Below are 27,741 nucleotides of genomic sequence, written 5' to 3'. Positions count from 1 at the left end.
CCAGTGGGGTCACGTGTTGCGCGCGAGCCGCCTCCCCGGCGGGCGCTTCCTGTCGCTACCGCTGCGGCCCAGGGCCCGCGGGAGCCCAGGGCGGTGCCGGGTGGGACAAGGCCGGGGTTTGGCTCGGATTCACCGCGAGGTATGCCGCGTCCCCGCCTCTCGGCGTGGGGAGCTCTGGGGACTGCGGGGTAGATGGAGGCGGCGCGGGCGGGGCAGGGCGGCGTCCCGCAGCGCGGGAGTGGTGGTCCCGTGTCGCCTCCCCCTACGGACTCTGTTGCACACCTTTCCTGAGGCCTGGCCCTGTCACTGGGGCCGCAGCCTTGGAGTGTCTGACCGGCCTCGCTTTCACTTGAGCCGGGGTCACTCCGGGGGCCCTGCCGCTCACCTAAGTCCCGAAATCTGACACTCAGAGTCCCCCGCGGCGCCAGCCAGCTCCTCCGCCCGCTCCCCGCCGCCTCCACGCCCGTCAGCTGGTCTCCCCGCCTGGGCTGTGGCGAGATGCGCCGGCTTCCTGCCTTTACCCCCTACCTCCTGTGCACCTTCCCTTTGCTGCCAGAATGGGGTTTCTGAAACACCGATCCAATCCCGCCACTTCTTTCCCAGCGCACTCAGAATAATGCCCAAACGCTTTTCGGCTTAGAGGTTTTCGTGTTCTGCTGCTTGCTCACATTTGCACCTCGGTTTGTGCATTCAGGCCTCACTGCTTATGCCCCAGTCATACCAGGCCTCAGGTTCCATTGTACAGGCCAAGCTGCTCCCCACTTCAGAGCCGGCAGGTGTTCCCTGGGCTTGGAATCCTATTCCCCTCTTTCCCCCAACTTTGCGTGACTCAGCCCAGGCGTCACCGCCTCGAAGGAGGAGCCTTTTCTCCCAGTGCTGAAGAAAGGGTCACCTCAGGGCACCCATGGCCCCTGGGGCAACCCCCTGTAGTCTACCTCCACCCTGTAAATGGTCATTGAAGGCTGAGACCGTTTTAGATTCATTTCTGCGCTCCCAGTGCCCAGCACAAGGTCTGACACAGGAGGTCCTGTGAATAACTGTGAGATCTTTATGGGAATCAGAATGCCGAGCCAGCTTTCTCCAGAGCACAGCTGTGAGATGGAACTTTGATGAAATGTCCTTGGATGATGGGAATGTTCTGTGTGTGTGCTGTCTGGTCATAGCCCCTCACCACATATGGCTGTTAAGCACTTGGAATGTGTCTGTTGTGGCTTATGGACTAGATTTTTAGCTTTGTTTCATTTTAATTCATTAAAATTTAAAATTAAATAGCCAGCTGTGACTTCCATAAGCACAGCTTTAGAGCCTTTCTGAATTCTACCCAGCCTTCCACCCACCCTGAACCTAGAGTACTTCCCTGAGTGTGCTTTTTAAATTTGAGTCCGTTCAGAACACTCCCCAGTAAACCCATTAACAGGTGATCCCCCATCCCTCCCGTGGCCTGTGCTGCTTCAGTGCTTTAATTAAAGGTAACCCATCCTTTGGTGTTCAGCATTGCCTTCTTTGGGAGTTTACTATCCACACCTTACCACAGGTAGCACTGTTGGGGGCATGGCTTATGGGCTACTCCAGCCTGAATCTCTGTAACTCTTCCATAGGTATCTAGGCTGCCATGATGCCAGGGCCAAGACCTCGGAAGGGCCCTCAGGCCAGAGGCCAAGGAGTGGCTGCTGCCAAGCAGGTATGGAACTTAGCCTTCTAAGCTACTGGGTCAGTTTGGGGATGGGGGTCCCTAGACAGCTTAGGCAAACTGGATCACGTGTAGTTCCCCCATTAGTTCAGAGACGGAGCAATGCCTCCTGGAGGTGGCAGAGTCCTTAGACACCCTCCTACTCGTCTCTGCCACATACAAGTGGGGAGAGGGTTCAGGAATCACCAAAGTTTAGGATGTTCTGATGGGACCTCAGTGCTCTCAAAGGTTCCTTAGATAGGGTCAGAACTTTGCTTGTTAGCCAGGGATGCCAGGGCATGAGGGCTGTAGTCAGTGGGAGGACTTCACTGCCTAGGGCCAGATGGCTGTGCCCCAAGTGGAAGAACAGGGGGGTCTCCTCTCCAGTTTTCTTCCTTTATTTCTTCTGGGCCTACGTCTTGAGACTTCTTAGTCCATTTTTACTGTCTTTAAAAAGGCAGGTAAGAAAGGAGGTGGGGTAAAGGGCATAGACTCAAGTCGCAAAGAGCTTGTTTTAAATTCTGATTGTCTCACAAGACTGTCTCAGTTTCATCTGAACATTGGGATAAAAACAGAATGTGAGCTGGGTGCCGTGGCTCACGCCTGTAGTCCCAGCACTTTGGGAGGCTGAGGTGGGTGGATCACCTGAGGTCAGGAGTTTGAGACCAGCCTGGCCAACATAGTGAAACCCCATCTCTACTAAAAATACAAAAATTAGCTGGGCGTGGTGGCATGTGCCTGTAGTCCCAGCTGCTTGGGAGGCTGAGGCAGGAGAATCGCTTAGACCCGGGAGGCAGAGGTTGCAGTGAGCCAAGATAGCGCCACTGCACTCTAGCCTGGACGACAGAGCCTGACTGTGTCTCAGGAAAAAAAAAAAAAGGATGTACCTCTACTTAGAGTAGGTCAGATGCATGGAAACAGAAGAATGGTGCTTACCAGAGGCTGGAAGGAGGGGAGGAAGGGGGGTTAATGTTTAATGGGTAGAAAGTTTGTTTCACAACATGAAAACAGTTCTGTGGATGGATGATGGCGATGGTAGCAGGATAGTGTGAATGTCCTTATGCCATTGAACTCACCCTTAACAGTGGTTAAGATGGTAAATTTCATGTTGTATGTGTTTTACCAGAGTTTTAAAAAATAGGACCACCTTCTCAGAATTGTGAGAATTAACTGAGGTAGTTAAGATAATCACATAGAACGCTAAGAACAGTGCGTGGCAGCTATTGCTGTTAGTCGTAATAATGGTAGTGTGTTTTAAATTCTGACTCTCTCACAAGACTGTCTCAGTTTCAGTGTGGTCTTACTGGGTTTTTTGTTGAGACCCTAGGAAGGTAAGTGTCTCAAGGAGTAATGTTGCAGGCCTCAGTTTCTTTCTGCACATTGGGCCTCACAGACTGAAGGAGCCACTGATTGGGACTTGGAGAGCCCCAAGTCTGGCTCTGGAGCTGGGCTCTACCCTGCTTGTTGTGTGGTTCCTAAGAGTCCTGCTCTGCTCTCAGATGGGGCTCTTTGTGGAGTTTGGCCCTGAGGACATGCTGCTGGGCATGGATGAGGCTGAAGATGATGAGGACCTGGAAGCTGAGCTGCTGGCTCTCACAGGGGAAGCACAAACCACAGGCAAGAAGCCAGCACCCAAGGGGCAGGGTGAGTTTGGACACAGGGCTGGGCTTGGTGCTGGACAAGATGGGCACAGGCTGGTGGTACCTTGCAGCTGGACGGAGCCAGCCAGATCCCCTGGTCCTTCCAATACCCATGTACCTTCTGCAGCACTCCCACCAAGAGGCGGCCTCGCCCTGCTTCCCCACCTTGTGTCATGGCCTGGGCTGGCCCCTCCCCATTATGGACAAATGTGTTTCTCAGACTGACTCAGGTCCCCATCCTTAGCCCTAGCCACGGTATTGGTGTAGGGTAGGGGCCCAGTTAGCACAGAATGAACTGGGTACGTAGGAAGTACATAGAAATGGTGTCTAGTGAGTTAAGTGGAATCTCCCTCCACAGCCCAGATGAGAACAGAGACTTTAGGCCTGGGAGGATCAGGAGGTCTAAATCTTCCTCTCTTTTCACCAGGAACCCTCAGAGAATCCCCCCATCATCCTCCACCATCCTGTGTGTCCCTGAGCTGAGGATAATGGGAGGACCTAGGAAGGGGCTCACTGTTCCTGCCTTGGGGTGGCACAAGCCTAGGTTTGAATCCTAGCTCTGCCACTTACTAGGATTGCAGTGACAGGAAAATTAATGTTGGAAGTTTCTCAATTTATTCAGTATACGAAAAGGGGATATTATCCATCTTGCAGATTTGTTTTGAAGCTCAATTGGACTTTGAAAATCTTTACAGATGTGAAAGGTGTTGTTGGAGGTTGGAGAGAGTGGATGGCCATGTCTATGTCAGGCTACTGTAGGCGGAGGTGCAGAGAAAGGAACAGCTTGTTGCTTGGTGGGGGGCCGAGGAAGGTTTCCCTGTTGAGGGTCTTTTGAACTGGGTCTTAAAGGAAGAACAGTTTTCCAGGTGGGACTCTGCTGTGGGAGGGAAGGGGGATTTCTGCCTGGGTGGATCTACCAAGCCCCTCCTTTACTCATCCCCAACCTTATCTGAGTTGTGCTGACTTGTTGTGACCTTCTTCCCCCAGCCCCCCTGCCCATGGCCCACATCGAGAAGTTGGCGGCAGACTGTATGCAGGATGTGGAGGAGGAGGAGGAGGAGGAGGAAGGGCTGGAGGAAGATGCAGAGCTGCTGGTGTGTCTGCCAGGCTGGTATCCCAGGCAAGCTTGGGCCTGGTGGAGGAGAGGGCAGTGGAGAGGAGGCTGGGGGTGCCCCTCTATTCTCTGACTCTGAGTGAGTGCTTGCTGTACAGTGGGTGGCGTGTCTCTTTGACTTCTGGTCTAAGCTCTGCAGTTGGGGATTCTCAGGTTTGGAGTAATTACTGTTTTCAAGGCTATCCTCGGTCAGATTAAAGAAATGTTTTGGTGAAGGGGACTCAGGCACAGTGACTGATGTTAGGGAATATTGCTGAGAGAGAGGGTCCTTTACTCTCAGGTCCTGTCGTGGGTATGGTCTTGAGGACCCCAAGCTCCTGGGCTGTGTTTTGTCTCCTTAGACGGAGCTGCAGGAAGTCTTAGGTGTGGACCAGGAGACTGAGCCCCTGGATGGTGATGAGGTAGCTGACCCAGGCGGCTCTGAGGAGAACGGCCTAGAAGACACTGAACCTCCAGTGCAGACAGCCGTCCTGACAGCTTCAGCCCCAGCAGCTCAGGTGGGTTCTGGAGGAGGGCCCCTGTGCGTCTGATGCTCCTGTGTGCCCAGACATAACACATGTGTGGCCTGGCCTGCACAGCAAGGCTGCAGTCACCCTTTCCAGGACCCTCCTCCAGTAGCCGCCCCAAACAGAAACTGAGCACAAGAAACTCCTCCGTGGCTGCCAGCCTCAAAGGCCTCTCTGTTCTCCCAGACCACCCCCGGGAGCCACTTCCTGGCTTCCACTAATTGGGGCTCTGTATTTGCCTCTGCCATGGCCTCTGGCCTCTCCAGTGAGCCTTTGCTTCCTGCCTTAAGGCTTTTAGGCTCTTCTTTCTCCTGGAGTCCCAGAGCTCCATCTTCTAGGGGAGCTTCTGCGGAGGGAGAATGGTAGGCCTAGCAGGCCCTGGAGTGGCCAGGCCCTTAGCTGAATTGTTCATAGGCCGGAGCATCTCAGGGTCTACATGCTTTGCTGGAGGAACGGATTCGAAACTACCAAGAGGCTGTGGCCAGTGCCAAGGAGGCAGGCGAAGCAGCCAAAGCCAGGCGCTGTGAGCGTGGCCTGAAGGTGAGTTGGGCTAGGCTGGGAGCAGGGCAGGGGAGGGGGCTGCATGAATGGTGGCTGGTGGAGATTGCACCAGTGGAGGGGAGGTCACCCCACCAGACTTTGGGGGTTAGGGGGCCACCCCTGGGCTGTCTTGGAGCAGGGTCTGGGCTGAGATGGCTGGCTGGGTTTCTGGACCAGTTCTCTCCCTCAGACCTTGGAGTCACAGCTAGCCTCTGTGAGGAGAGGCAGAAAGATCAGTGAGGATGAGATCCCACCTCCAGTGGCCTTAGGAAAGCGGCCCCTGGCCCCCAAGGAACCAGCCAACAGGAGCCCTGAGGCAGACCCTCCAGCTCCCCCCGTCTTGGAGTCAGGTATCTGCAGATGCCCCAAATCCTGTTCTAGTTCCTGGGGTCATAGCCCACAGCCTGTGTCCCCAGCTTGCCACCACTGTTCATTACCATTGGTCACATCCTCCCCAGGACATCCTCAGGCCAGTGAGGTCCATGGGCACCTTCTTCTGTGACCCTCATGTGCTCTCTGGGGACTGTTTGTTTCCTTATAGACAACCCCTCCCAACCTGAGACCAGCCTCCTTGGCGTTTCTGCCCAGCCCGTTTCAGACTCAGACCCGGACCCGCGGGCCCTGCTGTCATCCCGACAGAGAGAGTACAAAGTGGCTGCCCTCAGTGCCAAGCGGGCTGGAGAGCTAGACCGTGCCCGAGAGCTCATGAGGATTGGGAAGGTATGGCATCTGGCTCAGGGCACCCACCCTCATTTTATAGATGGGGAAACTGAGGCTCAGAAAGGGAGCTAGACTGAGATTGAGTGAGATTGGCCTGAGTGGGGGTTGTTTCAGCCCAGGCTCTTGGGGTCCCCTGGCTTTCACCCACACCTGCTTTTCCAACTTCTGCAGAGATTTGGTGCTGTCCTGGAGGCCCTGGAGAAGGGGCAGCCTGTGGATCTCAGTGCCATGCCCCCGGCACCTGAGGGTCAGTATGCATCTGCTCAGGCTGTGGTGGGGTTGGGGAGGAGTAGCAGGCCTGGGGCTGGCCAGGCCCTCCCACCTACATCTCTACCCTGGGTCCCCCAGATCTGGAGCCCCGGCAGGCTTCTCAGGCCCCCACAGCACCCTCAGTCATTCCCCCAGCCGTGGAGCGAGTCCAGCCAGTGATGGCCCCTGATGTCCCAGCAACCCCAGGTAGGGCAGGATGGTGGGACTGTGGCGTGGGGACCTGCAGGCATTGGGGGGCAGGCTGAGCTGATGCCCACTTCTTCCTTCTTTCCTTCAAGTGGCCCCTACAGAGTCACAGACAGTGCTGGATGCCCTGCAGCAGAGGCTGAACAAGTACCGCGAGGCGGGCATCCAGGCCCGGAGTGGTGGGGACGAGCGCAAGGCTCGGATGCATGAGCGAATTGCCAAGGTGGGCCCGTGGCTGTGCAGCCCCTGCCTGTGCTGGCCTCTTCCCTGGCTGGGTGCTCTGTCTCCCTGGTCCTCCGGCTAGTCCTTGTCTTTTCTGAACCTTCATCTGTTTGTCTCTCTGGGGCTCTTGCTGCCTTAGGGATCTTTTTTTTTCCCTTGGCTGCTGTCTTCCCACCAGTCTCCCTCTCCTTGCTCCACTGTGTGTCATGTTGGGCAGAGGGCCTGTGGGCTGCTGCCGACCACAGGCCCCTCCCTTCCTTCCCTTGCAGCAATATCAAGATGCTATTCGAGCACACCGAGCAGGACGGAAAGTCAACTTTGCTGAGTTGCCTGTTCCTCCAGGTGAGTGGGGCATGGCCTAGGGGCTCTGTGAGGAGGTGGTCCCTGGGCAAGAAGGGAATAGGGGACAGCCAGTGGGGATGACTTCTCATGCGTCTGCCTCCCCGCTGTGGAGCCATCCATCCCAGCCATGCCCTAGCAGAGCTGTGCCCCAGACAGGGCCCCGGGTAACTTTGTGCTTCTCTGAGGCTGCTCCCTGCCCCTCCCATGCGTCTCTCTCCCACAGGATTTCCCCCGATCCCTGGCCTGGAGCCCACTATGGGTGTTGAGGAGGACGCAGTGGCAGCGACATTGGCAGCTGCAGAGAAACTGGCCTCCGCAGAGGATACAGCCCCGGCTGATGAAGACGAGGATGAGGTTTGGTTGAGGGCTCAACTCCAGGACTGGTGGGGAGAATAGCAGGTGAGGGGTAAACCCAGACCCTGTTGTCCATACTAACAAGCCCAATAAGGTACATATCCTTTCCTCCACTGTACAGAGAAGAAACTTGCCCAAGGACACCCAGCTAGGAAATAGCAGAGCTAGGATTCAAACCAAGGTCTTTCTGAACCCAGAGCCCCAGCTCTGTCCCCATTACCCTGCAGTCTCTCTCCTGTTGGGGAGGTTAGATGTGAGAGCTTCTGAGGCTGCTTCTAGCTCTCAGATCTTTTAGGGCCCAGGAAGAGAAGCCACCCATCTCAGGTCACACAGCAATTTAGTACAGTGTTAGGAAGACAGCCCAAGTCTGGGAGCCGCCATGGCCATGCTGGGGAAGACATCCCCTCCTAACAGCCTTCTGGGCACCTGCAGGGTGAGCCCCCAGCACAGGCCCCAGTGGCCAAGAAACCTGCACGGCCCGCAGTCCCTTCATCCCAGCGCCTGCCTGAGCCCAGGGCCTCAAGTTCTAAGGAGTCACCGAGTCCATCTGGTGAGTTGGGGACAAGCAGGGTGAAGAACCGAGGGCCTAGAGAGGGCAGCTGTGGCCCTAACCAGTGGCCTTCTCCCTTCAGTGCGGGAGCAGCTGGCACTGCTGGAGGCACGGAAACTGCAGTACCAGCGGGCAGCCCTGCAGGCCAAGCGCAGCCAGGACCTGGAGCAGGCCAAAGCCCATCTGCGGGTGGCCAAATGTCTTGAGGCTCAGATCATCCAGGCCCGATCTGGCAGACCTGTTGATCTGTCCAAGGTGAGTCCCACCTGGTTAACCACCAGGACTTCTCAGGCGGAGAAGGTGGCTGGCGGGCTTGACAGGCTATGAACGAGGGCAGCTTCTGGGATGAGGTGGGGTTTGGACAGGACATGATGACAGCTGGGAAAGAGCCTTTTGCTCATACCCCTCTATGTCACGGCCCCAAAGGAAACCAGGAGAAGGGAAGGTGGGCTGCCCGTGGTCAGAGATGACAAGACTGGGCCAGGCCATGGGAGGCAAGAGTGTTATCTTGGGATAGAATGGGAGGCGATGAGTTGTCATCACTGGACTTTAGTAGAAGCTGAGGAATTATTTAGTTTGGGTTCCTGCCTTTGTTGGACTTGGTAGAGGAGTAATCTGACTCTTGGGGCCCGAGGGGCCTTGTGACCTGGGTAGGTGCCTTCGCCCTTGACGGATGAGGAGGGTGACTTCATCCTCATCCACCACGAGGACCTGCGACTCTCCCAGAAGGCAGAGGAGGTGTATGCCCAGCTGCAAAAAATGCTTCTGGAGCAACAAGAGGTCAGCAGGCCCCTCGTCTGTTCCTCCCCTCTGTGCCCACAGCCTCCCCGTGGAGAAAGACCTGGAGCTCAGACCACACGGCCCTGGACTCAAATTCTTAGCTCTTCCACTTACTCGCTGTGTGACTTGGGCAAGGCACTTCCCTCTCTGAACTACATTTTCCTCATCTGTGAGATGGGTTAATACCCCTCTTTCGGGGTGGTACAGAGTTCAAACAACAGAGAAGAGGGAAAGAACATTGTGATGTGCATGTATGTTTATGTATGTATCTATCTGAACTGCCACCTGTTCTGGAAAGGCTGCCTTCTGAGGAGATGTCTGAGTTAGGTTTTGATGGAAAGAGTTGCTAATTTGGGAAATGGCTGTCCTCAGAAGAGAAAATGGCAAAAGTGTAGGCAGAGAAACGTGGTGGGACTTGGGAGTAGTGCCCTTGGGGCTGTGTTGTGGGAGGAGAGAGGTGAGGCTACAGAGGAAAGTTGAAGCTTTGAGAAGTCTAGCCTTGAATGCCAACCGAGGCAGGTCCTGCTCTGGGCTCGGCAGTCATTCTGGGCCTCTATTTTCAGAAGTGCCTGCTGTTCTCCAAGCAGTTCATGCATCAAGGCAATGTGGCTGAGACCACCCGGTAAGTGCAAGGGCTGGGGCTGGGCTCATGGGGTGGGGAGCAGAAAATCCACCATCATGCTGGCATACCCATCCCTGTCAGATTTGAGAAGCTTGCTCAGGACTGTAAGAAACAGCTGGAGATCCTGCAGCTGGCCCAGGCTCAGGGCCTCGACCCTCCCAGCCACCACTTTGAGTTGAAGACATTCCAGACTGTGAGGTACCATGGCCTAGGGAAACAGGGGCTCCAGGCAGGGCGGGGCAGGAGGCTGGGAGCCCAGGCCAGAGACTTCTCCCCTTTAGTGAGGCTTCCCAACCCTGGCCCCGCTGTGGGCACTGGAGCTGCTGAGGAGTAGGACAGGGTGCATGCTAGTGGAGAGCACACAGCTGTCTGGGTGCTGTGGAAAGAGCTCTGGACCAGAAGTCAGAGACCAAGGTCTGCCTACCAGCTCTGCCTTCCCTCCCTCCTGTCACCACCCAGCTGGGCAGACAGGCCCTGGAAGAAGGGACCCTGTTCCACCACTGTCCTTCACTTTTGAGCATTTTCTCCTTCCCTCTTGGCTCTAGGATCTTCTCAGAACTCAACAGCACAGAAATGCATCTGATCATTGTCCGGGGAATGAACCTCCCAGCCCCTCCAGGTAACCCTAGGGCCACCTCTACTCCAGGAGGCTCTTGCCCGGACACTCCACTCCAAGTGCTAGGCTCCTGACCACTCCCTCTGACTTGACTCCCTTTTCTCCTTCCCAGGGGTGACTCCCGATGACCTGGATGCTTTTGTGCGGTTTGAGTTTCACTACCCTAACTCGGTGAGGTTCAGGTAGAAGTAGGATCCTCTGAAACCCGCCTTGCATTCCAGGACCCTGTGCTCACTTTCTTCCCATCCCTGGGAGGTGTGGCTGCAGTGCCTGCCCTGTGTGCCTCTGTGTTTATATGCTGTCCTGACTTCTCCCTCCTCACTGCTTAGGACCAGGCTCAAAAAAGCAAAACAGCTGTGGTGAAGAACACAAACTCTCCAGGTGAGGGCCACACGTGGGCCTTTCTCCTCCCTCAGTGTGTGGGCAGCACTGGTGTTTCCAGAGTGGGTTCCCATCTACGCCCTTAACTTGATCCACCCCACTTGGGAGATAAAGGTGCTGTTAACATGCCTCTTCTGTAGTTGGAGAAACGCGAAGAGAGGTGCAGGGACTTGCCTGGGGCCTCATGGCAAGGAAGTGGTAGAAATGGGATATGAACACAGGAATTCTGTATCCCAATTCCAAGTCTTTCCTACTTTGTTATAATCTATGTCTAAAAAGAGTACAAAACCTCACTTCCAAGGCCAGGACCTCGATGCTCTACCACCCTTTGGAGGCAGTCACCCCAAAATGCAGGTGGAGAGATCGGGGGAAGGCTGCCAGCCCTGGGCCTCCATTTCCACTTCCTCAGGAAATCCCGAGAGCCAAGCCCCTCCTTGCTTTCTCCCCCTTTGCCAGAATTTGATCAACTCTTCAAACTAAACATCAACCGAAACCACCGGGGCTTCAAGAGGGTGATCCAGAGCAAAGGCATCAAGTTTGAGATCTTCCACAAAGGGTGAGGCTCCCATCGGTCACACTGCCACACGGGCCGGGAGGAGGGAAGAGCGTTTGTCACTGCTGCCCCTGCATGGGCTCAGCCAGCACATTCCTGCCTTCCCTGCCCAGTCCAATCCTCTGCTGCCTCTTGGCTCCCCAGGTCGTTCTTCAGAAGCGACAAGCTGGTTGGCACAGCACACCTGAAACTGGAGCGGCTGGAGAATGAGTGTGAGATCAGAGAAATTGTGGAGGTAGGGGCTGGGGTGTGGGCAAGCCAAAGGGGTTGGTACAAGAAGAGCCAATATGCACTGAACGCCACACTTTGTTGTAGGTTTTCGTGCTCATTACTTAATTTGAAATTCTCCACAAGTGTGCTTAGAGTAGGTGGAATCCTCATTTCACAGATGGAGAGGTTCAGAAGGTCTGAGAAATCTCAGAGGGACCCAGGAGAAGGCAGCCTCCTTGTTTCCATGAACTCAATGGATTCCATAGGCAAGGACTATACGACCTTGCCTCTGACGAATGAGGAAACTCAGGTCCGAGAGGAAAGGGGGTTCTGTAAGCTCATATGGTGTGTCCTTGGCAGAGCTATGGCCAGCTCCTTACTGATAACCTATGTAGGCTGGAGCTCTTCCCACTGCAGCACACCTGCCCCTACTACCTGCCTGGGGAAGTTGTTCTTATGTGGGCCCTGGTCTCTATTGGAGCCACTGAGGGTGGTTGGACTTCTTGGGCCTGTTGTACTGCTTTGTGCCCTAACTGCCTCATCTTCTGCCCAGAAGAGGGAGTAGCGTGGTGAATGGGAAGGAACCCTGGGCGTGGGGTTCCAGTGCTGACTGCCACATAGAGTCATCTGCTTCTCTCTCTTGGCCATCTGTGAAGTGAGGGTTTGGGTCAGTGGAAGGCTGCTTCTTCAAGCCAATGTTTCTTCCAGAAGTTGCTGTGGGGATGGAGGAGAAAATGAACAGAGCTCTAGGATGCTTGTCTAGATTTATTACTTTTTTAATAAGACTCACCTAAAACCACCACCACCTCCTCCTCCAAATACTGGGAGGGTAGGGTTGTCATGAATGGAGATTCCTATGTTCATGCTACAGGACATCTTAGCTCCTCTCACTTCTTTCCTGGGAATGTAGGGACCTGCCTGCTCCCCATCTCTGTCCCCTTAGTTACCATCTCCCTCTCTGTGGTCCTCATAGGTCCTGGATGGAAGGAAGCCCACCGGGGGGAAGCTGGAGGTGAAGGTGAGGCTGCGGGAGCCTCTGAGTGGCCAGGATGTGCAGATGGTCACTGAGAACTGGCTGGTTCTGGAGCCCAGGGGCTTGTGAGGTGGGCAGTTCTCTGGGCCTTCAGAACCTTTGCCCCCTCCTTTTACTCAACTACTCAACTCGTATCTGGAGAGAAAACCTAGGAGTTTCTCATCTGTGAGAAAGACGAAGAGGCCAAACTGTTGGGTAGGGCTTATGGGCTGAGTTTCTGATGTTCCTCAGTAGAACTGGGAAGAGAAGGTAACCTTCCAAGGTTTAACTATCTTTAGGAAACCCTTTCTAAAATCTTTGTGTTTTCACTGCAGTTTAGACTGACTTCTTGTGCTTTGCACCCGTGTAGCCGATGGCCAGCACCAGGAGAGGAGTCAGGCCGCGACTGCGCAGGAGTTGACTTTCCCAGCTTTGCTGGCTTCAGAAGCCTTTGTACATAAGAGAGATGCTGCTACCCAAGCACCAAAGACCTGTTAAGCATGTGCGCTACTGACCACAACCCTAGTCTTTCCTGTTGTTGGCCCCTCTGGGGCCTCTACAGAAACAGGCTGGGTTCCAGGAGCCCATCTCCCCGCTGTCCCCCCCTGCCCCCAGTCTGGAAGAGGGCAAGGACACCTTCGTTCCTCTGTACCATGGAGTCCTGCAGCCCCTTAACCCCTGCGTGGCAACTGTGTACAGCTTACACCTGCCTCCAGTTGCACCACTTCTATAGATGTGCCTTTAAAAGATGTAACTATGGGATGGGAGAACTTGAGGGTGATCAGGAACCTCCCCTACTGAGGGTGATGTCAGGGTTCCGTGACTCCAGTGGGCCAGTGGTAGCCTGTCCCAGACAACTCCGTCACCCCAGCTCTGCCTGTGCCTTTATCCCTGACAGCTGCTGCACTAGCCTTCCTGCTTCCCTAAGGACCTAGTGGAGGGGGAAAGTTGTTTGTTTTTGGTACTACTTGGTGGGAAGTAAGGGGGAAGGTTGGATCTTGGGTTTGGTCCACCCACCCAGGAAAAAAGACTGTTAACTGGAAGAAAAAATATATATATAAAATTTTATGTAGACATGTTTATTTATTTAGGAAACTAAGTCTAACTCATTGTAGGGATTTTATACTCAACTACACAGAGTATCCATCAAAGTCCTAAACAAAAGTCCTGCTCCCTGTCACTTTTTAAAAGCCAGGGTAGCAGTAACGTGACAAACGGCTGCTGTGGCTTCCTCTTGAGAGAGGGCAGGGAAAGCCTTTCCTCTTCAGCTGGTTAACCTGGGGAACTTCCTTAGTTTTTTCCAAGAAACTCTCCTTTGGCTTTGTTTTTCTGAATGGATGGAGACTATGAAGGGGTTTGGAGTTGTAATAGATTTAATATTCAAAACTGAAATATTCTACATTTCTTAGAAATACCCCATCTTCCCCCACCCCCTTTTTGAATCATTAATTCAAGATCAACAAAGCATTCCTCAAGATCACTTTTAAAAAAGGTTAGAAGTGAAGCAAATATACATTCAGCTTACTGATCACTATAGTATTGCATAAGCACAGCTCAAGAACTGAGCTTTGTATGTGTGTCCTTCTGGGGGATAACAGGGCTGGACCATGCTTCCCTGCCCTTAAACGCAGAGCTTTTAGTGGGTCACAGAGCGGGAACTACACACAAGTGACTTCTTTTTCCCTGGGAGCCCTCTGGCCAATTTTTTTTTTTTTTTTTTTTTTTTTTTGAGACAGAGTATCTGCCGGCCAGGCTGGAGTGCAGTGGCACGATCTCAGCTCACTGCAACCCCCACCTCCCAGTTTCAAGCGATTCTCCTGCGTCAGTCTCCTGAGTAGCTGGGATTACAGGCACTCACCACCATGCCCGGCTAATTTTTGTATTTTCAGTAGAGACAGTGTTTCACCATGTTGGTCAGGCTGGTCTCGAACTCCTGACCTCGTGATCCGCCCACCTCAGCCACCCAAAGTGCTGGGATTACAGGCGTGAGCCACCGCACCCAGCTGGCCAATCTTATCAGAAGTGAGCTACCAAAACTAACACAGATGTGAGATTTAACACTTAATTGCAGTCACGTGTATGCAACACAGCAATAATCTAGAATGAAAAGGAGGGTGTTTAGCCTTCATAAGATGACCTATAGAGCAAAGAAAGGTGGCTGGAAGGGTTCCTGACCCAACCTACTCCCCTTAGGGTGTGTATCCAACCCAGTGCTTCCCTTTAAGAGGGTTAGGGAACACTGTGGTTATCCTCTAAAGTTCCGGCCAGCTCTAGGAGTTTCTAAATTCAGGCCTCTGCTGTAAATGGCCTATGTCTATAGATACAAAGTTTTCTATGGCTCTAAAGGTTTCTCCTTTGCAACCCATTCAATTTCAGTCTGCTTCTTTGCTCTTTCAAAACAGAACCTCCAGGCTGAGGAGGCAAGACAAAGCCTCCCACCAGACTTGGAGACTGAAGTTCTTAAAAGGCCTTTGTTGTAGCCAAAGGCATGCATGTGTCACTGGTAGTGGGAGGAGCCTGTCCCAGCCTCATCTTGTCCTGAGATTTATCCACATACAGTAAACAGGCGGGACACGGTGGCTCATGCCTGTAATCCCACCACTTTGGAAAGCTGAGGCAGGTGGATAACCTGAGGTCAGGAATTCAAGACCAGCCTGGCCAACATGGCAAAACCCTGTCTCCACTAAAAACAAAAACAATTTGCTGGGCATGGTGGCCAGCGCCTGTAATCCCAGCTACTAGGGAGGCTGGGACACAAGAATCGCTTGAGCCCAGGAAGCAGAGGTTGCAGTGAGCCTCGACTGTACCACTGCACTCCAGCCTGGGCGACAGAGCAAGACTCTGTCTCAAAACAAACACAAATACAGTAACCAAACACTGGAGATTAGTGACTCACCTGCAGTTCGGAGCCAGCTACAACCCAAATCATTTTAAAATTTTCAATTCTTTGATCTCATGCAATGCACACTTTCTTCTGAATTAGCGAACTGAATAAACTACGGAAATTTTTTAGAATCACGAAGTCTTGCTTACAATTAAAGGGCAAACTCTTGTGACTCTAACATTTTTCCTTTCTCATAGCACCATTCTGAAATTTGCATTGTTGCTTCTGGATTTTGAAGCCTTGTTTTCCAAGTATTTGTGGGCAGCTCCTAAAAGACTTTGTCCCTTAAGTAAGGGCAGCTGCTTTCAGGATGAAACCATGCGACTGAAACTGGCAGATCCTGGGAGCTTGCACCTGGGTCAGCTCCACAGACGGATTTGTTTCTTCTCTGCCTCAGCTGCCCAGGCTCTAAAATGGCATCATTTCTCCCCACTCCTTAGCCCTTCTGACTACATACAATCCCTGAATTCCCATTGCCATTATTATTATTTTTGCATTATAAAAATAGAAACCGGCCAGGCACGGTGGCTCATGCCTGTAATCCCAGCACTTTGGGAGGCCAAGGTGGGCGGATCACCTGAGGTCAGGAGTTCGAGACCAACTTGACCAATGTGAAACCCCATCTCTACTAAAAATACAAAATCAGCTGGGCGTGGTGGTGCATGACTGTAATCCCAGATATTGTGCAGGCTGAGGCAGGAGAATCACTTGAACCCGGGAGGCGGTGGTTGCAGTGAGCCGAGATAGTGCCATTGCACTCCAGCCTGGGCAACAAGAGCAAAACTCCATCTCAAGGAAAAAAAAAGAAACATCATTACAAACTTGCTAATTCCAGAAATTATGTTCAGCAGGTTGATTGTTGTTTGAAATGTGTTAAATGCATAAATTATTTCCCAGGTGACCAGTTATCTAGAGGTAAATTTAACTGAAAATCTTGGGCCCACCAGTGTTGAGGAACCACTGTGGCTGGGGGAAGACAAGACGTGGGAATTTACAGAAGCATAATTTCAAATCTGTAGCCCTAGAGTCCAGTAGTTCCTCAGAAGATGTTGATAAAAATACATTGCCTAGCATTTGGTAAGCATTTAATAATTTTTAAAAATTTAATAAATTACCAGAATGGCAATTCTATTCCTCTTCAGTATAGAAGGATCACTGTATCTCAATCTTTTAAGTTTACAATCCAGAAAATTTGCCTATTTCGAAATGTGGTGGTTCAGCCCCTTGCTATATATAATTCTTACAATATACACTGTATAAAAGCAAGGATAAACAAGGAAAACAATTAACTAGCATTGGCTATTTTATGCCCAATTCCACAAATGATTTTACTAAACACAGAGGACATTTGATGCAGCTGAGAAAGGATCTGAGGGCCAGAGTTTGTCCTTAGTGGGAGAATTTAAAAGCTTGCACTGAACCAGAATAAATAAGTACAATGGCAAGCAGGAAGATAAACCACAGGAAAACAGGACCAGTCCCTGTAGAAGTTCCAAACTTTTGAGGTATGTTCAGACAAAGCTGGCTATTAGACCAAAAATAACCTGCCCCTGTTAACAAGTGCTTCCTATTCTTGTCAGGTTTGGAGGTAGTGGTTCCCAGGGCTCAGTCCTGAGAAGCTGCTGCTCTGTGGGCCAAGCTTCCCCCTTAGAAGCTCTGAGTACCTCTGAGCCTGTGGGAAAGGTCACAGTAAGAGTTCTGTGCAGCCACCACCGGTAAAACCTTTGGAGAGGCAGATGTCGACTATAAGCTCCCACCTCAGAGAGCAGGATGAACCTACCCAGACATTTCCCAGGCCAGGCCTTTAGGCCTCTGGAAAACAGCTGCCGCCGCAAACCGCTCCACAGCCTGCTGTTGCCTCGTGCTAAACCCAGCACTAGCCACTGGGGAGCAGCCTGTCGCTGTCCCAGAAGCCTGCACTAGTTTCCAGGGAATTCTTGGAGCTGTACTAATACTGCAGAAAAACTAGTTTAGCCTTGGCTTTTAGAAGACGCCAGTGACAATGGAGTACATTGCCCTAAAGCAGTATTTTCAAAATGTGCATTGTGGAATCCATTTGGTCTAAGATCAAAATAAATTTTTAATGAAACAGAAAAAGGTCAGAGTGCATCACACATATCATGGATAAACCAGATTTTGGTTTCTAATACCACTCCCATTAAAAGAAGCCAGGGCTCCTTGCAGAAATGGCTGATTCCAGGGCTAGGGCAGGATAAGCACAAGATAAGCCTGAAGCATCTTGTTAGGATAGAAATAAAAAAGAAGTACTCAAAAAAAAAAAAAAAAATAGCATGTCACCAGGATGTAGGAGCCAGCTTGAAGAGTCTCTTGTCTAGCTAAAGCTGAGATCATTTGTGCACCAAAATAATGAACTGGAACCACTGAAAAAGGCCAGGCTTGGTGGCTCATACCTGTAATCCCAGCACTTTGGGAGGCCAAGGTGAGTGGATTGCTTGAGCCCAGAAGTTTGAGGCTGCAGTGAGCTAAGATTGTGCCACTGCACTCCAGCATGGGTGACAGAGTGAGACACTGTTTCAAAACAAAACAAAAAAAACAGGCCATGAGTGTATAATGAAAATTAAATGAATAAATTGGGAAGGAAGGGCTTCTGCTTATAGTAGATTACCAAATGCAACCTGTAAAGCTGGAGAATGCGCTAGAATTGGAAAATCGTTTTGCAAACATCATAGTAAAAGATCAGTGCAGGTAAGAAACATCAATGCATGCTAATTTAACAGGACACTTTCATAGGCAAGATATTTGCATGGTCTGAAAGTCTACATATACTGGTTATAAGCTCCAGGTAGGCGGATATACAGAGAAGTTGGACAACACCTTGACCAAGTGATCAAGATTTACCAGTCAATGAAGGGGCAGATGGCTATCAAGTCATTACGGGCAAAAACACATAAACTGCTTCTAAATATGAGGAAATATCAAACTGAGTTGTTTTCTGTTAAAAAAAAAAAACAGGGTTGGGGGGGGCTACATTCACCAAAAATATCAATGAGACTGAGTGCGGTGGCTCATGCCTATAATCCTAGCAGTTTGGGAGGCAGAGGATGGCGGATCACTTGAGGTCAGGAGTTGGGAGGCAGAGGATGGCGGATCACTTGAGGTCAGGCCTGGCCAACATGATGAAACCCTGTCTCTACTAAAAATACAAAAAGATTATCTGGGGGTGTGGCGGGCGTCTGTAGTCCCAGCTACTCCGGAGGCTGAGGTAGGAGAATTGCTTCAACCCGGGAGGCGGAGATTGCAGTGAGCCAAGATTGCGCCACTGCACTCCAGCCTGGGTGACAGAGCAAGACTCCGTCTCAAAAAAAAAAAAAAAATATCAATGACATAAAAGATCAAGACGAGTCATGACAGCCATAGCCATGTCTGATTCTATACTGGAAGGTTTACTGGAGGGAAAAAATGCTACAAAGAACATCATTGGGCAGATGCCAGGTTAACGTATCAAATCAGTGTCTGACTGAAGTAGAGAACTGTCCTACCGTTGTGTAAGAGAATATCCTTATTTTTAGGAAAGAAGCATTTAGGAGTAAAGGCCTATGATGTATGCAATTTACTCTCAAATGCCTCAATTTTTTTTTTTTTTTTTTTGAGACGGAGTCTTGCTCTGTCGCCCAGGCTGGAGTGCAGTGGCGCGATCTCGGCTCACTGCAAGCTCCGCCTCCCGGGTTCGCGCCATTCTCCTGCCTCAGCCTCCCGCATAGCTGGGACTACAGGCGCCCGCCACCATGCCCGGCTAATTTTTTTTTTGTATTTTTTTAGTATTGACGGGGTTTCACCATGTTAGCCAGATGGTCTCGATCTCCTGACCTTGTGATCCGCCCGCCTCGGCCTCCCAAAGTGCTGAGATTACAGGCTTGAGCCACCGTGCCCGGCCAGTTTCAAATGCCTCAATTTTTTATGGAGAAGGAGAAAGGGAGAGAGAAACCCTAACAAATCAAATGGGGCAAAATGTTAATAAGTGAACAAGAGGGGAATCTGGGTAAAGTGTGCATGGGTTTTTTTGTACTTGCAACTTCCTAGAAGTTTAAATTATTTCTCAATAAAATGCATTTTTAAATTCCTCCAGTATTTATAACTAAAAATGTCCTGGGTGTATTCCATCAGCATTCACAGAAATACCCAGTTGAATACCTGCCATCCACACGGGCAGATCTCCAGCAATCCTGAACTCAGCTCTGCTCTCCATATGACATTTACACTGAGTTGCCTTTCCGAAACTAGAAGAGTAGATTAAGCCCTTGAGTCTTCGATTCACTTCAGTGAATAATCTGGTAAAAACAAAAATCTAAGTGTGACTTCTACTTGATAAACAGCTGTGATATAACTGGGACAAGATCAGTGTGGAATTATCCTTTTTATACCAATTCTGTACAAAGAGTGCAAGAACTGATGCTTCATATTTTATTTCCCTCTGCCCTCCCATCCCACCCTTGGTGATGGTTGTACCCATTTGAGCATTTCTGAGCACATGACCATACGTAAATCTTGAGAGAGGAGCGGAATTCTTGTCTAAACAGTAACAGAATGGGATTAGCTGCGAGGATAGCATAACTGTTGTGCAGGAACAGAAGCTGCCCAGATCTTCTTGGTGGACAATGCATAGAAGACTTAGAATTATGGAACATCTGTCCCCCCAACCACCCTTTCCCACCCGTCTCCCAAACCCCCACTCCCACCCTATTCCCCACCCCATTAATAGTGTTAACAAAAGCTTAATCTTCCAGTTTTAAAGTGCAAATGATTTGGGTATGACTGCTGTTGCAACAAGTCTGAACAGAAAAAAAATGAAGTCTTCTCTGTTTATGCGATGTTTTCCAGAATATAAAAGATGAGTTCCATGACAACAGGGCCCTCACTAAGCTGGCAGGCCCCTCCATGGATCACCGGCACCAAGGCGCTGTCCAGATCATTCATGTACTGCGAGGGAAGGGGCTGGCCATTGCTCCCTGCTTGATAGCCAACCTATACCAGAGAGAGAAAAGGAGGAGAGGTTACTGAACAGAGAAGGCCTCTCCAGGGCTGAGGGCAAGGAGGCTGAGCAGGAAAGGAGATGTCCTTTTTGGCCATAGGCTAGACATATGGCAGTGAATACAAATTTATCCTCTTTTCTGGATTGTCACTTATCCTGTTGTTTACTCCTCCTGACCACTTGACAACCATGAGGCACTGGGTAAGCCACTTAACCTGTTATGGTCTTAGTTTTCTGGGGAAGGGGAGAGGTGTGTAAAAAGTTATGGAGTATCAGAAATAATACCTTAATCTTTGGTTGTGAAAATTAAAATGGGAAATACACAATGTACAGCTCCCTAACATGGTAGGAACTGAGTATTTGTTCTTGCATTCATCTGTTCATCCATGCACCATCTTCTGAGCAACTACAAACACAGGGATCCAAAGATGAATGTATCAGGGCCCTGCCCTCAAGAGGCTCACATATTTAGCAGAAAAATGCTTGTTCTTTGTTTTACGTGAGATAGGACCAGAATACTTCATTAGTATAGCATTGGGCAAACTGTTAAGCAGAAAATAAATATTTCTTGATGACTAGTCAGGAACTGGGGCCAGACACGGAACCTTTCATCATTCCCTGATAATGGCACAACCCTGTGCTCAGGAACCAGTTTCTCCTCATAAGCACTCAGGCCAGAAGCAGCTTGCTGGGCAGAATTAATACTCAGTGGGGAAGGGGGATCAAGCTGAGTCTACACCCAAGTTCTAAGTGACTCGAAGCTAAAGTGTTGAGGGAACAGAGAGGTCTGGCGATTTGTAAGCATCAAGGCAGGACCTGGCAGGTCCTACCACATGCTCCCCTCTTTACCCCACACTAAGAAGGAAACCAGCTCCTTGGAAGGCATGCAGGTGAAGAAGCCACAGTTCAAAGGGTTCTGAGAGAATCTGACCAAGCATCACATGTGGGTATAGTACTATTAAAGAGAGGGCCAGAACACTATATCTGGTCAGGCCACAAGGTCGGAGAATTAAGCTCTCTGGGGTGATGCAGAAAAACTCACATGTCAGAAATACAGATGCTGCCCAAGACCAGCTTTAAAAGCTGTGGAAGACATGTCATACCTGATCTGAGTCAAGTGTCACACGTAGTCCCAGTTTGGTCATTCCATCTTCCTTCAGAAGCTTCAGGTGAGGACAGAGAGCAAGGCAAAAAGCTTTGGCAACATGCTCAGTCAATCTACTGTGATCTGCAGGATCACTGAGGCAATTGTGCTGGTCATCGTTTTCTAGGAAAAACACCTGCTCCCCAAACAAAAGAGACTTTTAAACTTGTGCCTAGATTTTGGGAGAAGTAGATTAGCTTACTGTATATGAGCACCCTGATTCTTCAAGATGTGCAGAAGACATGACAGGAACAGGACACCATAAAGTCCCTGGGCCAGGAAAAGTCGGACATTTATGTCTTCCACCTAAAAAAAAAATCCGTCTCTCCGTCTCTGCATCCACAAAACGGCAGCAGCAGCCTGCCTAACTCCCTGCAAGCCTCCATGGTTGCAATGGCACATTCTTCTCAGAACTAGAAAAGGCCTCCATTTTGCATTGTATGCCACTAAAAGGTAATCCCTATATGTGGACAATTTACCTAGAAAATGATCTTAAGTCTAAGAGAATGGCCCTTATAGCTGACGTGACCCAGCTGCTTTATTTTACAATTAGTCTTGGAAGGGAATTGACTGGCTCAAGGGCACAGAAGAACTTAAAAGACAGAGGAAGAGCCAGGCTGAGCCTGGCATCTGAGCCTTTTATTGCAGAGCTTTTTCCACCACACAGCCCTGCCACGATAGAGGCGGGCGCTGTGTCAGCACTGTGCACAGACAGAAGTGGAACACACTTGGAACTGATGACCCAAGTCCTAGCACCATAGAGGAAGGGTCATGAGCAAGTCCCTTAGAGGACTAAAGGAAGTTAAAGTTCTTTTTTTTTTTTTTTTTTTTTTGAAACAAAGTCTCGCTCTGTCACCAGGCTGGAGTGCAGTGGCATGACCTCTGCCCACTGCAACCTTTGCCTCTTAGGTTCAAGTGATTCTCCTGCTTCAGCCTCCTGAGTAGCTGGGATTACAGGCATGTGCCGCCATGCCTGGCTAATTTTTGTATTTTTAGTAGAGATGGGGTTTCACCATGTTGGCCAGGCTGGTCTTGAACTCCTGACCTCGGGTGATCTGTCCGCCTTGGCCTCCCAAAGAGCTGGAATTACAGGCATGAACCACTGCACCTGGCCCAAAGGACTTTATTTTTTTTTGAGATGGAGTCTCAACTCTGTTGCCCACTGCCCAGGCTGGAGTGCGGTGGCACGATCTCAGCTCACTACAACCTCCACCTCCAGGGTTCCAGCAATTCTCTTGCCTTAGCCTCCCAAGTAACTGGGACTACAAGTGTGCACCACCACACCTCGCTAATTTTTATATTTTTAGTAGAGACAGGGTTTCACCATGTTGGCCAGGTTGGCCTCGAACTCCTGACCTCAGGTGATCCTCCTGCCTCAGCCTCCCAAAGTGCTAGGATTACAGGTGTGAGCCACTGCACCCGGCCCAAAGGACTTTTTTTTTTCTTTTTTTTGAGATGGAGTCTCACTCTACTGCCCAGGCTAGAGTGCAATGGCACAATCTCGGCTCACTGCAACCTCCGCCTCCCAGGTTCAAGCGATTCTCCTGCCTCAGCTTCCCAAGTAGCTAGGATTACAGGAGCCTGCCACCAAGCCAGACTAATTTTTGTATTTTTAGTAGAGACGGGGTTTCACCATGCTGGCCAGGCTGAAGACTTAATAATTAGCCTCAGCCGGGCGCGGTGGCTCACGCCTGTAATCCCAGTACTTTGGGAGGCCAAGGCGGGTAGATCACAAGGTCAGATCAAGATCATCCTGGCTAACACAGTGAAACCCCGTCTCTACTAAAAATACAAAAAAAAAAAAAAAAACCACACAAAAAAGTAGCTGGGCATGGTGGCAGGCGCCTATGGTCCCAGCTGCTCGGGAGGCTGAGGCAGGAGAATGGCGTGAACCTGGGAGGTGGAGCTTGCAGTGAGCCAAGATCACACCACTGCACTCCAGCCTGGGTGACAGTGAGACTCCGTCTCAAAAAAAAAAAAAAAAAAAAAAAAAGGCCAGGCACGGTGGCGTGGTGTCTCACGCCTGTAATCCCAGCACTTTGGGAGGCCAAGGCAGGCAGATCACGAGGTCAGGAGATCGAGACCATCCTGGCTAACATGGTGAAACCCCATCTCTACTAAAAATACAAAAAATTAGCCGGGCGTGGTGGCAGGCGCCTGTAGTCCCAGCTACTTGGGAGGCTGAGGCAGGAGAATGGCGTGAATCCAGGAGGCAGAGCTTGCAGTGAGCCGAGATTGTGCCACTGCACTCCAGCCTAGGCGACAGAGCAAGACTCCATCTCAAAAAAAAAAAAAAAATTAATTTGCCTCTGTAAAGTGGAAAGCACCTGACTTCTCTGGTTATTGTGAAGATAAAACTATATAAAGGCAAAATATAAGGCTGGGTGTGGTGGCTCACACCTGTAATCCCAGTACTTTGGGAGGCCGAGGCGGGCAGATCACAAGGTCAAGAGTTTGAGGCCAGCCTGGCCAACATGGTGAAACCCTGTCTACTAAAAATACAAAAGTTAGCCAGGCGTGGTGGCACGTGCCTGTAGTCCCAGCTACTCAGAAAGCTGAGGCAGGAGAATCGCCTGAACCCGGGAGGCAGAGGTTGCAATCAGCCGAGATCGCACCATTGCAATCCAGCCTTGGCGACCAGAGCGAGACTCAGTCTCAAAAAAAAAAAAAAAAAAGGCACTTTGAGAGGCCAAGGCGGGCAGATCATGAGGTCAGGAGATCGAGACCATCCTGGCTAACATGGTGAAACCCCATCTCTACTAAAAATACAAAAAAAAAAAAAAATTAGCCGGGCATGGTGGTGGGCGCCTGTAGTCCCAGCTACTCGGGAGACTGAGGCAGGAGAATGGTGTGAACCCGGGAGGCGGAGCTTGCAGTGAGCAGAGATTGCGTCACTGCACTGCCGCCTGGGCAACAGAGCGAGACTCTATCTCAAAAAAAAAAAAAAAAAAAAAAAAAAAAAAAAAAAAGGCAAAATATAAAAGATACAGAAATGCAAATACACGATGTTTCTATATAGCAACCCCTAGCTTACTGCTCCATAAGGAACTTACGCTGAGAGGACTACAAAGGAGGCAGCTCCGAAGCCCCGTACCTGGATGCACTGGAGAGTGGTGGCATGAAATGACAGAGTGGGAGTCAGGAGACCTGAGTGCTGGCCCCTGCTCTGCCGTTAACCAACATCAGTCCCAAAGTTACAGTCACATGACCTGTCTGAGCCTGTTTTCTCATTTGTATCTTAGGATGGGCAGCTTGCCTACCTCACTGCTACTGGGGAGCAAAAAGGAGGGAACAGAGGTCAAACTGCTTTATAAGCCATAAAGTGTTTTACACGTTCTAGACTCTGCACTGCTCAAAATGTGTCAAAGGGATGAATCATTACATAGCAAGCAACTAAAATCCCTTGGCTGCATATGAAATCATGGAGCCTGTTATGCAGGATGAGTCCCTTAGGACAACTGCTCAGAACTGGAGAACCAGGTCTCATCTCTGCTATCAGGGACCAGCCATATGAACTTGAGTAAGAGATTTAACAACCCTGGGTCTCTGTTTCATGTGAAATGGAAAAGCTAGAAGTCACAGAATTTTTTTAAAAAAACATAAGAGTTTCAAAGCTCAAAAGAATCCTAGAGATCTTATAATTTAATCCTTTACAAATGAGCATACATGAGGTACAAAAGTAATAAAGGGATCTAAGATCTACCTGTTTACTCATGAGAACTTTTAAAATTTTTTTCATATTTTATTTTTTCTCAGACCTCTTGGGGATAAAGAGAATAAACTTTCTGATCTATATGATATGTACATACAAAAAAGGGTCACTGCCCTGCTCCTCTCATTCCCAGGTGAGCCTCTAATACAGCTTTCAAGTTAAGGAGCAAATTAATACAGTGGGAAAGAGCTTAGGAGTTGGCCAGATCTGGGTTTTAATCAGGATTTTATCATTATTTATTTGCCTTGTAATCTTGAGCAAGTTAATTAGTCTCTGAGCTTTAGTTTTGTTTGTTTGTTTTTGGAGACGGAGTTTTACTCTTGTTGCCCAGGCTGGAGTGCAATGGCACAATCTCGGCTCACCACAACCTCCACCTCCCAGGTTCAAGCAATTCTCCCACCTCAGCCTCCTGAGTAGCTGGGATTACAGGCATGCGCCACCACGCCCAGCTAATTTTGTATTTTTAGTAGAGATGGGGTTTATCCACGTTGGTCGGGCTGGTCTCAAACTCCAGACCTCAGGTGATCTGCTCACCTTGGCCTCCCAAAGTGTTGGGATTACAGGCGTGAGCCACCGCGCCCAGCCTAGTTTTTTTTTTTGAGACGGAGTCTTGCTCTGTTACCCAGGCTGGATGGAGTGCAGTGGCATGATCTCGGCTCACTGTAATCTCTGCCTCCTGGGTTCAAGTGATTCCCATGCCTCAGCCTCTCAAGCAGCTGGGACTATAGGCGTGCACCACCACACCTCGGCTAATTTTTATATTTTTAGTGGGTATGGGGTTTCATCATGTTACCCAGGCTGGTCTTGAATTCCTGACCTCAAGTGATCTGCCCACCTCAGCCTCCCAAAATGCTGGGATTACAGGTGTGAGCCACTGTGCCTGGTCTAGTTTTCTTGTTAGTGAAGTAAGTCTATTTTTTAAAGACCGTCGTGTTATCTAAGATAGTTTATAAGTACAGAATAACTGACCCAGCTTTCTGAAGAATACAGCAAAGATGGAATGTACCACTCAGAGATCTACTCTTCTTGAGTTCCAATGCAAAGAAATATCTAAAAGTTAGTTCACAGGAAGGAAGATACATCAGACGGGTGCAGGATGCAACTGGCAGCATTTCTTCCTGGTGATTTCAGATAGGAATTGGAGTATAAACGAGAAAAATTTTTCTCAGAGATTTTTTTTTTCTTATCCTACAGAGTCAACCCAGAATGTGGCTCTTGGCCTAGCAAAAAGTTGTGCCCAAAGTGGGTCAAGTATGCCAAGTTTCATTTCCTTACCTCTGTCCATCTGATGACTTTTCCATTAGCTTTATATTCTGATCCATGGAATATCTTCACATTTGTTATAGTCTCCATGGACTTCCCATCTATAGGACTTACGACACTAAAATAGAGGCAAAGGAAAGATAGAAGCAGCTCTTGAGGTCAGAAAAGCCATTTTTCCTATCACGTTTTCCTGCAGAAGTCTTCCTGCTAATTACACTGGGTACCCTGCTGAACACACCTGTGCAGCACATCATAGCAAGAAGAAGCCACTGTATAAAAATATACATGAACTGAGCTCTTGGGAAAGAATCTATGCACTGAAATAATTCAAAGAACACACATGCAAAAAAGGAATCATTTTTCCAGGAGCTAGTTCTCTTTAATGTAAAGAAATTGATTAATCAAACCTGCTCTTCTTCCAGTATTCCTTCTTTCAGTGAATGCATGGTCACCTACTCAATCTTGTTTTCACTCTGCTCCTGACTCTGTAATCATACTCGTCATGATATATTCTTCATGTCTGCATACCTGACTTACAAATGAACTTCTGAAGGGGAGGGAATATGATATATTCACCTCTATGTGCTTATATTCCCATTACTGACCCACTGCTTGGAACTTAGGAGTCTAATAAATATTTATTAAGAATCATTTGTTGGGCATGGTGGCTCACACCTGTAATCCCAGCACTTTGGGAGGCCGAGGTGGGTGGACTGTCTGAGCTCAGGAGTTCGAGACCAGCATCAGCAACATAGCAAAACCCCACCTCTACTAAAAACACAAAAAATTAGCTGGGCAATAGTGGTACACGCCTGTAATCCCAGCTACTGGGCAGGCTGAGGCATGAGAATCACCTTGAACCTGGGAGGCGGAGGTTGCAGTGAGCTGTGATTGCACCACTGTACTCCAGCCTGGGTTACAGAGCAAGACTCTGTCTCCAAAAAAAAAAAAAAGGAATTATTTGACCAAGTTGCTTGCTAATTATGACAGTGCTGGTGTAAACAAGTATCTATGTATCTGTCATAACACATTCCCTTTAGTGCTAAATTATCACTCCTAGATTCCTAAACAAAAAGGCCACTTCTGATAGTAATTTCCTCCCTGAAATACAACAAGTATAAATACATGGAGATACACATCCATTCTGATTAGGATTCAAAATAATTGGCACAAAGATTCTAAACTTTCCCTAACAATTTTCAAACCTGTTTATGTTCTTGAATCTCTATTTTTTTTTTTCTTGAGACAGAGTTTCGCTCTTGTTGCCCAGGCCGGAATGCAGTGGCATGATCTCGGCTCACCGAAACCTCCGCCTCCCGATTCAAGTGAGTCTCCTGCCTCAGCCTCCTGAGTAGCTGGGATTACAGGCATATACCACCATGCCCAGCTAATTTTGCATTTTTTAATAGAGATGGGGTTTTTCCATGTTGGTCAGGCTGGTCTTGAACTCCCAACCTCAGG

The 27,741-nt window shown here is 49.7% G+C and overlaps 2 protein-coding genes across 9 annotated transcripts in view; one reads left to right on the top strand and one right to left on the bottom strand.

Moving 5' to 3' along the window:
* On the top strand, positions 1 to 27,566 carry CC2D1B (coiled-coil and C2 domain containing 1B). 7 transcript variants are annotated; one of them, XR_004031708.1, is made up of 26 exons: positions 1 to 139; positions 1,599 to 1,681; positions 3,169 to 3,313; positions 4,297 to 4,403; positions 4,765 to 4,920; positions 5,344 to 5,469; positions 5,660 to 5,819; positions 6,011 to 6,189; positions 6,361 to 6,436; positions 6,538 to 6,645; positions 6,738 to 6,868; positions 7,137 to 7,209; positions 7,433 to 7,563; positions 7,996 to 8,113; positions 8,196 to 8,368; positions 8,768 to 8,893; positions 9,457 to 9,515; positions 9,597 to 9,713; positions 10,061 to 10,134; positions 10,244 to 10,302; positions 10,461 to 10,512; positions 10,969 to 11,068; positions 11,210 to 11,300; positions 12,249 to 12,378; positions 19,297 to 19,463; positions 20,011 to 20,088. XR_004031708.1 is itself a non-coding variant. In XM_030818801.1 (25 exons), the coding sequence occupies exons 2-24, from the start codon at positions 1,613 to 1,615 to the stop codon at positions 12,375 to 12,377; spliced, it is 2,559 nt and encodes an 852-aa protein (XP_030674661.1). In that variant the 5' UTR covers positions 1 to 139; positions 1,599 to 1,612; the 3' UTR covers position 12,378; positions 27,530 to 27,566. The 7 variants fall into 7 exon arrangements, 6 of the variants coding, with proteins under 6 accessions (XP_030674661.1, XP_030674660.1, XP_030674659.1 ...); XM_030818801.1 differs by lacking the exons at positions 19,297 to 19,463; positions 20,011 to 20,088 and adding an exon at positions 27,530 to 27,566; XM_030818800.1 differs by lacking the exon at positions 19,297 to 19,463 and having other exon boundaries at positions 20,011 to 20,491.
* Positions 19,528 to 27,741, bottom strand: part of ZFYVE9 (zinc finger FYVE-type containing 9) — a 202,904-nt gene continuing 194,690 nt past the window's right edge. The window contains exons 17-19 of one of the 2 annotated variants that reach the window (XM_003264425.4): positions 26,293 to 26,398; positions 21,265 to 21,441; positions 19,528 to 20,154 (exon numbers count right to left, since the gene is read on the bottom strand). In XM_003264425.4, the coding sequence (XP_003264473.4) occupies positions 19,993 to 20,154; positions 21,265 to 21,441; positions 26,293 to 26,398 (445 nt within the window). In that variant the 3' untranslated portion in view covers positions 19,528 to 19,992. The remainder of the gene's footprint in view (positions 20,155 to 21,264; positions 21,442 to 26,292; positions 26,399 to 27,741) is intronic. The other variant, XM_030818798.1, reaches the window with a different exon arrangement.

This window comes from Nomascus leucogenys, chromosome 9, assembly GCF_006542625.1.
Source record: "Nomascus leucogenys isolate Asia chromosome 9, Asia_NLE_v1, whole genome shotgun sequence".
Lineage (NCBI taxonomy): Eukaryota > Metazoa > Chordata > Mammalia > Primates > Hylobatidae > Nomascus > Nomascus leucogenys.
This window is presented reverse-complemented; position numbering and strand designations above follow the sequence as displayed.